Source organism: Corvus cornix, chromosome 11 (genome assembly GCF_000738735.6).
Source record: "Corvus cornix cornix isolate S_Up_H32 chromosome 11, ASM73873v5, whole genome shotgun sequence".
In the NCBI taxonomy this organism is placed as follows: domain Eukaryota; kingdom Metazoa; phylum Chordata; class Aves; order Passeriformes; family Corvidae; genus Corvus; species Corvus cornix.
In genome coordinates this window covers 7,028,579-7,038,257 of record NC_046341.1, presented here as the reverse complement: position 1 = coordinate 7,038,257, position 9,679 = coordinate 7,028,579, and the positions used below count along the sequence as shown (strand labels likewise).

Below are 9,679 nucleotides of genomic sequence, written 5' to 3'. Positions count from 1 at the left end.
CTGCGGGCACGGACAGGGCTGAGTGTCCGGAGAACGGGGTGTGCCGGTGAGGGCAGGCAGGGTGTGATCTCCAGAACGAAAAGAAACGGGCTCAAGTTGCATCAGGAGAGGGTTAAATTGGATATTGGGGGAATTTTTTTCATTAAAAGGATGGTCAAGCACTGGAAAATGTTGCCCAGGGCAGTGGTGAAGTCACCATCCCTGGATGTGTTCAAAAAGCGTGTGGATGTGTCACTCAGGAACGTGGTTTAGTGGTGGGTTTGGCAGTGCTGGGTTAACGGTTGGTACTCGATGATCTTCGAGGGCTTTTCCGACCTAAATGATCCTGTGATTCCGTGATTTCTACTCCCCAGACCTCCGGCTGTCGCGGTGCCTTCCTGTGTCCCCCCTCCCCTCCGCCCCCCGTTCCTGACGTCCTGAGCGCGGCTGCGGGAACACAATGAGGCCCTGAGGAGCGCGGCTGCTCCGGCTGAGGAAACGGCAGCCGGCTTCCTCCGCAGCCCTGCCCTGGCCCCGCAGCTCCGCACAGCCTGGACACCATGGGCATGTCTGCGGAGGACGAGCGCGCCGCCAGCCCCAGAGGTAACGGGGATGATGCGCCCCGGGGAGCCGGCGAGCTGGGCAGGGAAGGGGATGCTGCTGCTTGCAGTACATTTTGGGGATTCCCCTGCCCTTTGCCTCACCACCCCCTCCACCCCCTGGACCTTTTCCATGTGCCGGGGCTGGTGCCTTGAGTCCTTGCGGGGTGGAAGCTTGGCGGTGCTTCCTGATGGTAATACCTGCGCCGGGGCAGTACTGCTCACCGCACATCTTATCCTCAAAGCTGCTGTCCTCCTCCCTAATCCCCTGGTCCCCAAGGCTGCCAGTGACTCCCCAGCAGAGCAGGAGCCCGGCTTGGCTCTAGGTGACATCCCCGCGGGGCTGCAGGGAGTGGGTGGGGATGGGATGGGGTAATGATGAAACCACGCACTGGGGACCGGACTGGTGTGTGGTAACTGTGCTGGTTCTCAGCCCTCCACTGTGGCCAGGAGCTCTTTGGCATGGCTTCGGACCATGTGTCAAGGGGGACACAGCTGCGTGGGTGCTTTGGAGAGACCAGGAGCCTCCCATCCTCACCTTAGCCTGGCTCTCCTTCCTGCGAGAGCTGCCATCTCCCCATCCCTCCTGCTGACTCACTGCTGGAGTCTCAACCCTGCTGACAGCTTCCCAAGTGACATCAGACCTCCTCAGACAACCTAGCATTGTGTTTGGGGGAGCAGCGGGGATGTGCGCTCAGCCTGGGGACAATCTGAGCTGGCAGGCTGAGTCACAGCTCCCCAGGGCAGCCTTCTTGGTGCCACAGCTGCTGTGACAGCCCCAGGCCGTGGTGGTGGCATCTTGGGGGGCCCTTGCAGAAGGACCCCCTCTTGGTGCCATGCTGCCCAGCTTCCCACGTCTGTGTGTGCTTGGAAGTCCACTGGCGGCCAGCTTCCTGCCTCTGGCCTCAGGGGCCCTTCCTGCCCCACTTCGTTGTGCTTACTGACCCCTGGCTGCATCCCCAGATGAGGAGTGGCCGGAAGCAGAGAAGGCTGAGAAGCTGGCGAGAGGAGCTGCTCTGAAATGGGCTTCAGGGGTGTTTTACCGCCCCGAGAAACTGGAGGGGCTCGGGCATTACCGGAGACGAGAGACGCAGAGGAACAGCTCCATCCAGTCCCGGCTGAAGGTGTGTGTTTGCCACAGCCCATCCCATGGACACTTGCAGCCACACCCCCTCCTCAGGCAGGGATCCCAGTCAGGGTTCCCTCTTGCACCATGAATCCCCTTTGTGTCCTCTTTTGGCAAAATCTTTTCCTTTGGCTGGTGCTTGGTGGGTAAAGTGTAATTATTGGGGGGAGAAGATCTGGTAACCCACCCCTCACTCTCTGCCTTACCCCCAGGCAGTGTCTGAAGTGTTAAAAGGAGTCTTCTGTGTCTCTGACCATCCTTCAAAATAAAACACATGGGGGGTTCAGCACATTCCATGTGCAGGACTCAGCGCAGCCCATCACTGCCCTGTCCCAGCACCAAAGGCTGCCTTTCCCCACGGCTGGGAGGAGGCACAGAGCTCCAACCTGTCCCCATCCATGGGTCCCCACAGGGGAAACTCCATCTCTACACATTTGTAAGGGCTGTCCCAGTCCCCCTGCACACCTCCCTCCTCACCCACCTCCCCTTTTGTATGACCCAAGGGATTATTAACCTCAGGACCCAATTTGTTGGAGCACCACAACTTTCTCCTGATAATTTTAGAGATGGTTTCTCCTACCCTGACTCTGGGTGAATTGTCCAGGAGGCAAAGCAACTTGCTTCTGGTGATTCTTGGCAGCAGAAGCAGGGAGTTAAATTAGTGGATAGGGCATGGAGACGTGCCAGTGCCACTGCAGGGCTGGAAAAGATGGCACTCCATTTGGGAGGAGGGTTTATATGGCCACTGAGGTCCTTCATGCCTTGGGGGTGCATGGGGGCCTGTGACCCACTGCTCTTTTGCAGAAACAAAGTAATCTTTTAAGAGACATCTGATTACTGCTCGCATTGGACTATGTGGGGCTGGGAGAGTGCCTGCAACACAGACCATGCAGGGCTGGGGCAAACGGTGAGGAGTCCTCCTGCCTTCTGGAACTGCTCCACTGCCCCTCCATCCTTTTCTGCTCCCCAGTCAACTGTCCAGTCCTACCTGGAGGGGGTAAGCACAGGGCTGGAGCAGCTGCGGTCGGCGGCCCAGGAGGTGCAGAGCGTGTGCCAGGATCTGGGGGCTGCACGGTGGGCCCTGCTCGACAGTGCAGACCACTTCCAGGGCCTCCAGCAGATGAGGGAGCTGATGGAGGAGCATGTGCAGCTGGCCTCGGTGGTCCAGGTGCTGCCCCAGATCTTCTCGGGTAAGGCACTGGCCCAGTCCTGGTCAATTTGGGCTGGAAAGCACAGGGGAAAACTTCAGTCCAATCCCAGGCTCTGTGCAGGGCTGGTGATAAAGCCTGAGCAGGTGACTCGGGCTTTGCCAGTTGGGTGGATGGAGATATATCCCTGCTTCCCCAGGGCCTGATCCAATGGTGTTCCCAGAGCCCCAGACCTTTCCCTTCACCATCTCCTTGATAACCTGCATCTATGGCCCTGGTGCAAACCCCCTTCATCTCCACACTCAGTGCTGGCATCTCTCCTCCTTCTCCCACAGTCCACGAGGTTTTTTCCCATATCCTGCAGCTGCTCCATGGGCAGCATCTCTTGGAGGCCCACGTGGAGCTCATGATGGTGGAGCAACTCCGGGATGACATCCTCTCCCAGCTGCACCTCCGCGGGCTCTCCAGTGCCCAGGCAACTGTGCTGTCCTACTTCAGTGGCCTGCAGGAGCTCAATGAGAGCCTGGCCAAGCAGCTGTGGGACATTGTGGGCAGCAGCCTGCAGCTGGTGCGCGAGGACCCCGTTCTCTTTGTCACCGCTGTGAGGATCATCGAGCGGGAGGAGAAGATAGATGATACTCTGCTCTTGGAGGCCACCTTCCTGCCCCCTGGCCGCCCAAAGGGCTGGAGGCAGAAGTTCTACCAGGTCCTCCAGGACACCATCACAGGAGCCCATTTCCATGCTCCCCGCATGGATGCTGAAGGGCCGGGGCTGGCCAGGCACCTGGCAGCGCTGCAGAAGGACATCGTGTCTGAGCTGTGCGTGGTGAAGGACCTGATGGTCCAGTGCGTCCCAGCTCACTACAACATCCTCAGCGTCTGCACTGCCACCTACCACCAGGCCCTCACCAGCCACCTCCAGGAGATCCTGCAGGAGGACCTGGACAAACAGGGACTCTTCCTCATCCTTGAGTGGGCGCTCCGTGTGTACCACAGGTCAGCACCAGCCCCGGCACCAACCAAGTGGGGCATGTTGTGGAGAGCTGGGTTGTTCACCGGCTCATGGATGGGTTGGGAGAGTGTCTCTGGCTGCCAGGGGATGACCACCAGGAGGGCAGAGGGACAGGTAGGAACTCCTGGAGAACAGGCCTTCCCAGCCCTGCCCCACCTCTGCCCTCCAGCCCAGAGATGATGGGTCACCCTGACCTCCTCCCAGAAGTGGATGTTTCTGCTCTGGGTCCCCTAATGTCCTCTGAGCTTGTGGATCAGACAGAGAGGAGATACGTGATGAAAGTCAAGGTAAGTGAGCAGGATGGGGACCCAGTGACTCCCACTGAGCCAAGCATCTGCTCTGACAGTAGCTGCAGACCACGAGCCTGGGATGAGGCCCAGGACTCGCTGCTGTGCTGTGTTGGGTCTCAAGGGAGTCTGTACTTGGCTTCTTGGGCTGCCTGTGGTGGGTGTTCGTCCCACAGGCTAGCGTGTTCGAGTGGATGCAGAGGACCCTGGAGGTGGAGTTCAAGGAATGGTTCAGGGAAGAGGAACCTGAGACAGACCATCAGGGCTTCTTTCAGTCAGCCTTGCCTGCCATTGTCATGCAGGTGGGTCCCCAAGAACGTGGGTACAGATGGGGCCACGACCATGCTGAAACCTCCCAAAAAGGAGTCTGTGGCCTGCAGGCTCTCCCTGAATCACCTCCACTCTCCTCTCCTGCTGCAGATGCTGAATGAGAACATTCAGGTGGCTTCCTTGATCACTGACTCTCTGCAGCAGAAGATCTACAACATGGCCTTGGAGGAGCTTGAGGCATTCCTGGGCCGGTCAGTGGAGTCCCTCACATCCCTGTCCACCCTCACAGACCCTGGGCCCATGGCCAAGCATCACAGGCTGGTGGTGGAGATCTGCTGTGGGGTACCCCATGCTCATCCAGGTCACAGAAGGCTCAGCAGTCTGTCTACCCATGCCTTTGGGGGCTTCAGCTCTCAGGGCCTGCTGCCCCACATACTGCTGAGCCCTCCCAAGGGGATCCAGAATGGATCCCACTGTCCCACCCTTCCCAACAACCTGTCACTCTCCAACCTGGTGGCAGGATCCAAAAGGAGCCAAGTGAGCTGGGAGGGTTGTGGGAGGTCCACGTGCCCCCAGGGAGCATCCCAGGGCCAGGTCCCTGTGGTGGGACACCTGGGGCTCTGCCTGCCCGTCACGGCTGCCTCGCTGTGTTGCAGCCTGCGGGAAGCCCTGGTGCAGTGCGGGAAGGAGCACCAGCAGGACCGGGCTGTTCCCAAGTACTACATCTCCTACCTGCTGGCCGTGCTCAACAACAACCTGGCTCTCAGGTACCTGCACCAGCACCTGGTAGCTCTTGTAGCAACACCCACCCCCCTCCTCCCTGGGGCCAGTGTTCCCACTATGCTTCCCAGGCTACCTGTACTCTCTCTTCTCTCTCCTAGCAATTCTGTCTCCTCCCTGCACTCCAACACTGCCTGCAGAGAAGTCCCCACATCCCTCCAGGCTGCTCTAGACAGGATGCAGAAGAAAGCCACCCAGCTGCTGCTGGAGGAACTGCTCCTGGACCTGCAGGTATGTTGGTCCAGCACCTGAGCCTGCCAGGGCTGCAACAAAGCTGAACCCAGCAAGAGCAGCCCTATTGCAACACCCCAGGCTCGAGTTTATTCCTGCTCAGGGTCCCTGCCATGTACTCTGTACCCTGCTATCACCCTGCAGACATCTCTGCCAGCCTGTCCCCCAGACCTCGATAAACCACCCGATGTCTGTCGCCAACAGCACCGCCCTGTATCGCTGGGGCAGATGGCTCATGGCCCCCAAATCACTAGCAGACAGAGACCAGGAGCCACAGCCCCCCCCCAGGCTGCCTCACACTCCTTCTTCTGGCTGTTCCATGGCAGAAAACCAGCTGGAAAGCAGCAAAGTCTGTGTGGAGGATACGAATCCATGTGCAACTGCCTGAGTCGTTTCCTGCCAGTGTAGTCAAATTTAGCTTTCCTGGAGTCTGGACCAAAAACCTGAAATAATTAACAACATTACTATTTAGGGCTTGAATGCCATGAAAACAAAGGAAGAGCCAAAGGGTGAAGATCTTGCAGGCGGCAGTGGCCCCAGCAGAGACAGAGGGAGCATGTGCCTGTAAGCAGGAAGACAGGCAAGGACAGCAGGGAGGGAGTAGGAAATCAAAAAACGTGTTATGTCTGGACAAGGGAAGTGATGAGGAGTGGAAATTAAAAATAAAATCACAGCAGGACAGGCCAAAAGCAAGTGTGTGAGAAGCAGCTTGTTGCCCACACCTCAGGTGTGCATCAGGACCCAGATAAAGCCCCAAAATGAGGCTCTCAGGGTGTCAGGGAGGGACGGGCCCCAGTGTTTCCGTAAATTCCTAACCTAAACCACTCTTCCGTGTTTACACTGAGTTTTGGCTGGCAGCAGGGGCTTGGGGGCTTTGCAAGGCAAAGTGTCCGTGCTGGCAGGCAGCAGCTGTGGGTGTCGTGCTGCCCTGAGCTGGCAGCTGTGCGATGATGCCGGGCACAGACACTGCTCCTCTGCTCCCTGCAGCCCCTCTGCCTGCAGCTGCCTTCCCGCAAGTGGCTCTCCGGGTCCCAGCTCGTCGGCAGCATGTGTGAAGTGATTGACAAGTATGCAAAGGACTTCTCCCGCGTCAGGAAACCCGTGTGCACGGTACCTCCTTCGAACGGCTGCTTGTCTGAGGGACAGCTGGGCAGCTGGGGGCCGTGCTGGGGTGCAGGATGACGGGAATGCCGGAGAGCCCCGTCCCATGTCCTCTGGAGCAGTCCAGAGAGCACCGCCACACGGAGGTGTTCAGGGCTTCCCCCAAATCCAGCTGTTTCTCTGTCCCTTCGGTCAGGAGGCTTCCCGGCAGGTTGTTCCCATGGCTTGGTGTTGTGTCCAGCCCTGCTCCCCTCTGCCTTTCCCTGGGGAGCTGGGTTCTGACACCCAGGCAATGCCAGCGCTAACAACTGTCCCCTCCCAGCTCCTGCTGGCGGAGACCGAGCTCCTGGTGGCGAGCCAGTACCTGCGGGCACTCCTGCAGAGGAAGATGGTGTGCAAGAGCCGGGAGGAGCGGGGCCAGCTGTGCCAGCGCCTGCTGCAGGACGCCACGCAGCTCCGGGAGCTCTTCCGTGGCCTGGTGAGAGGGGCCTGGGTGCGCCACGGCAAGGGAGCATCGCCTCACCCTCCTGCTCCCCTCCAGCCCACAGCCCACGAGCAAATGGGGCTGTTACACCTGGGTGGTTGTAAGGCCAATATGGGAAGAACTGGCTGGATTAGGGACTCTGGGGACCGTCACCCTGCCCAGCAGCCCCTGATGGGTGGGACACGCTGAGTGGGAAGACACCAGCTGCAGGGGATCAGGTGCCCACGTGGGCACTGCAGATGCAGCTGTGTCTCACCAGCCACGGCAGTGACCTCCTCTGGGTCTCACACCTGGCTGCTTTCCCTCCCAGGGCCTGGACCGGAGCCAGCAGAGCCTGGAGGCTGTTTTTGCCCTTCGAGAGCTGATCAGCCTCAAAGACCCAGCTCTACTCAGCCTGGAGGTGGTGGGCTTCATCACCAAGTACCCTGACGTCAGGTAAGGCCCCTCTCTGCAGGAGGGGCTGGTGTGAGTCTCTCCTGGAGAGCCAGTCTTGGGCTGCACCCCGTGAGGTGACACAACAGAGCAGGCAGAAACCTGAGCCTTTACCCCCTTCTCCCTGAGATTTCATTTTCCCATGCTCCAGATTTGAGGGGTTCTTGAAAAGTCCCAGTGGCAAAGGTGTAAAGAAAAAAGCAGTTCTGCTGTGGCATACACACATCTATATTTGGTGGCCAAACAAACTGTAAAAAGTGAGAAAACACCAATGGAAATGTCAAAACCAAATTCAAAAGTTTTTGGGGACTGTTTTCAAGAAAATGCTACTTTGCCTGGTGCAAAGTACCAGTTTTCCCCTGGCCTTGGCTTCTCTGGATGGGGGGAGGTTTGCAGGACACAAGCAGTGCCCAGGCTCACCTCTGGCTCTCTGCCCAGCGATGAGCACATCTCCACCTTGCTGGATATCCGCGGTGACGTCTCCAAGGAAGTGCGGCACGTGGTGCTGGAAATGATGGCTCAGCACCCCCAGGTCCTGCCCGAGGGCTACCGGCCCATCTTCAGCACCATCCTGGTCCCTGTGCCAGAGCTGCCCTTCTGCCTTCGCAAGGGCAAGTGTGCCTGACCCTGCCTGGCACTGGTGCCCTGCTGGTCCCAGGGTGGGGCCGTGAGGGGCAGCTCTGCAGCTATACGTGGTGAGAATGGAGGTGACACACGGCATCCCCTACACACAGCACCTTGTCCTGTGTTGGGGACGGTCTGGATAAAGGCCATCCTCCCCCAGTCTTGCCCCATGAGAAGACTGTTCCCTGCAAGCACCAGTCCTGGGATACCTGGACTGGGGGAAATCCAACCTGTAGTTATTTTGCTGGCCTGCTGGGACAGTGACTGAGGGCTGCTCAGGCCTGGCCCATTGCCTGCAGGAGAAAGAAGAGTTGCAGAATGGACAGGAACCTGCAGCTGGGGCAAATTCATGTCTCCATGGGCTGCAGGGATGTTTGGGTTTCTCCAAGTCTCCAGACAGCCCCCTGAGCCAGTGTGTCCTGGCTGTGCAGGCTGTTAACCATTCCAACTCCGAGGCAGACTGAAGCCTTGCTGCGACCAGGCTGGCAGGAGGGTTTCAGCCATGAGATGTCCTCTGGGCTCAGCCTAAGGTTGGGTGTTGCTGCTCCACCGGGCTGGGCCCTGCATGGCCGGTGGGGAGCAGCTGAGCCAGCTCATCGTGGCTCACGGATGTGGAGGAGAAGGGCACAAGGTGGTGTCCCCACCCTGGACAGTGCCATCAGCCCTATCCCTGCTGGCACAAAGGGACTGCTCTGAGTTCCTGCTGACCTGACAGACTTCTGGCTCTTGCTCATTTGCCAGCATCCAAGACAAGACTGGAGCTGGAGGCTCTCAAGCTGCATGGAGAGCATGGTTGTGCCTGGTGTGTTGTCCTGCTCCAAGGTTCCTCTGTGATGGGCAGCACCACCCTGAGCACTGGCTCTCCCTCCATCCTCTGCTGCTGCCTGGCCTTTGGCCATGTCCTCCCAGGTGCTGTATGAAGATCAGGAGCAGTCTGTGTCTCTGCCTACACCCTTGTGCCCAGCCCCTGCAGTGGCCCGGGAGACCTCCATGCTCTGCCATGCTTCCCGCCCTGGGATGGGCCACATCCCACTGTCCTTGCATGGTACCACTGCTGGAAATAAAAGCCTGAGTTCTGCACTCGCTCCCCAGTGTCCAGGCTCTGCTCCCTGGAGGGTTGGGGCAGGGATCAGGGTATGTGGGTGGCACAGAGAGGGAGGGATCCATCCCCGTGTTCAGCATCACCCCAGAGCTGGCTCCCTGCACCCTGTGCCAGCCCAGGAAATCACCCAGGACACGGGGGATGATGCAGACACTACATACCCATGTCCAGGACAGAGGGGGCTGAATGCTCCCCAGACCTGGGGGAGGGTCGGGTGGCTGCAATGCTCAGTGAAGGGCTCAACCTCAGCCTGGGGAGGGGCCCACTGTCCTCCCTGGGGCTCATGGTGTGCTTGCCCAGCTGGCCACAGCTCCCACCTGCCTGGGAAGATGTCTGCCCTCCCCACCTGCCCCCCTGGCTCTGGGACTTGTTCACCCACACCAGGACATGGTTCAAAGGGTGGCCCTGAGCCCTGGGAACATCCAGCTGGGACCAGTGCTGCTCCAGGCCAGGACTTCATGGCCATGTGGAAAAACAGCTCTAGTGCCAACAGATCTGAAACAA

At 59.1% G+C, this 9,679-nt stretch overlaps 1 protein-coding gene across 3 annotated transcripts; it reads left to right on the top strand.

The window, feature by feature from the left end:
- Window positions 1-318: 318 nt before the first annotated feature.
- On the top strand, window positions 319-9,158 carry EXOC3L1 (exocyst complex component 3 like 1). Of its 3 annotated transcripts, XM_039558290.1 has the most exons (13): window positions 321-582; window positions 1,542-1,702; window positions 2,675-2,894; window positions 3,188-3,848; window positions 4,034-4,151; window positions 4,328-4,453; window positions 4,572-4,672; window positions 5,078-5,188; window positions 5,303-5,432; window positions 6,420-6,542; window positions 6,856-7,011; window positions 7,328-7,452; window positions 7,888-9,158. In XM_039558290.1, exons 1-13 carry the CDS (start codon window positions 540-542, stop codon window positions 8,072-8,074), a joined length of 2,262 nt encoding a protein of 753 aa, XP_039414224.1. In that variant the 5' UTR covers window positions 321-539; the 3' UTR covers window positions 8,075-9,158. The 3 variants fall into 3 exon arrangements, with proteins under 3 accessions (XP_039414225.1, XP_039414224.1, XP_039414226.1); XM_039558291.1 differs by lacking the exon at window positions 6,420-6,542 and having other exon boundaries at window positions 319-582; XM_039558292.1 differs by lacking the exon at window positions 2,675-2,894.
- Window positions 9,159-9,679: the final 521 nt, after the last annotated feature.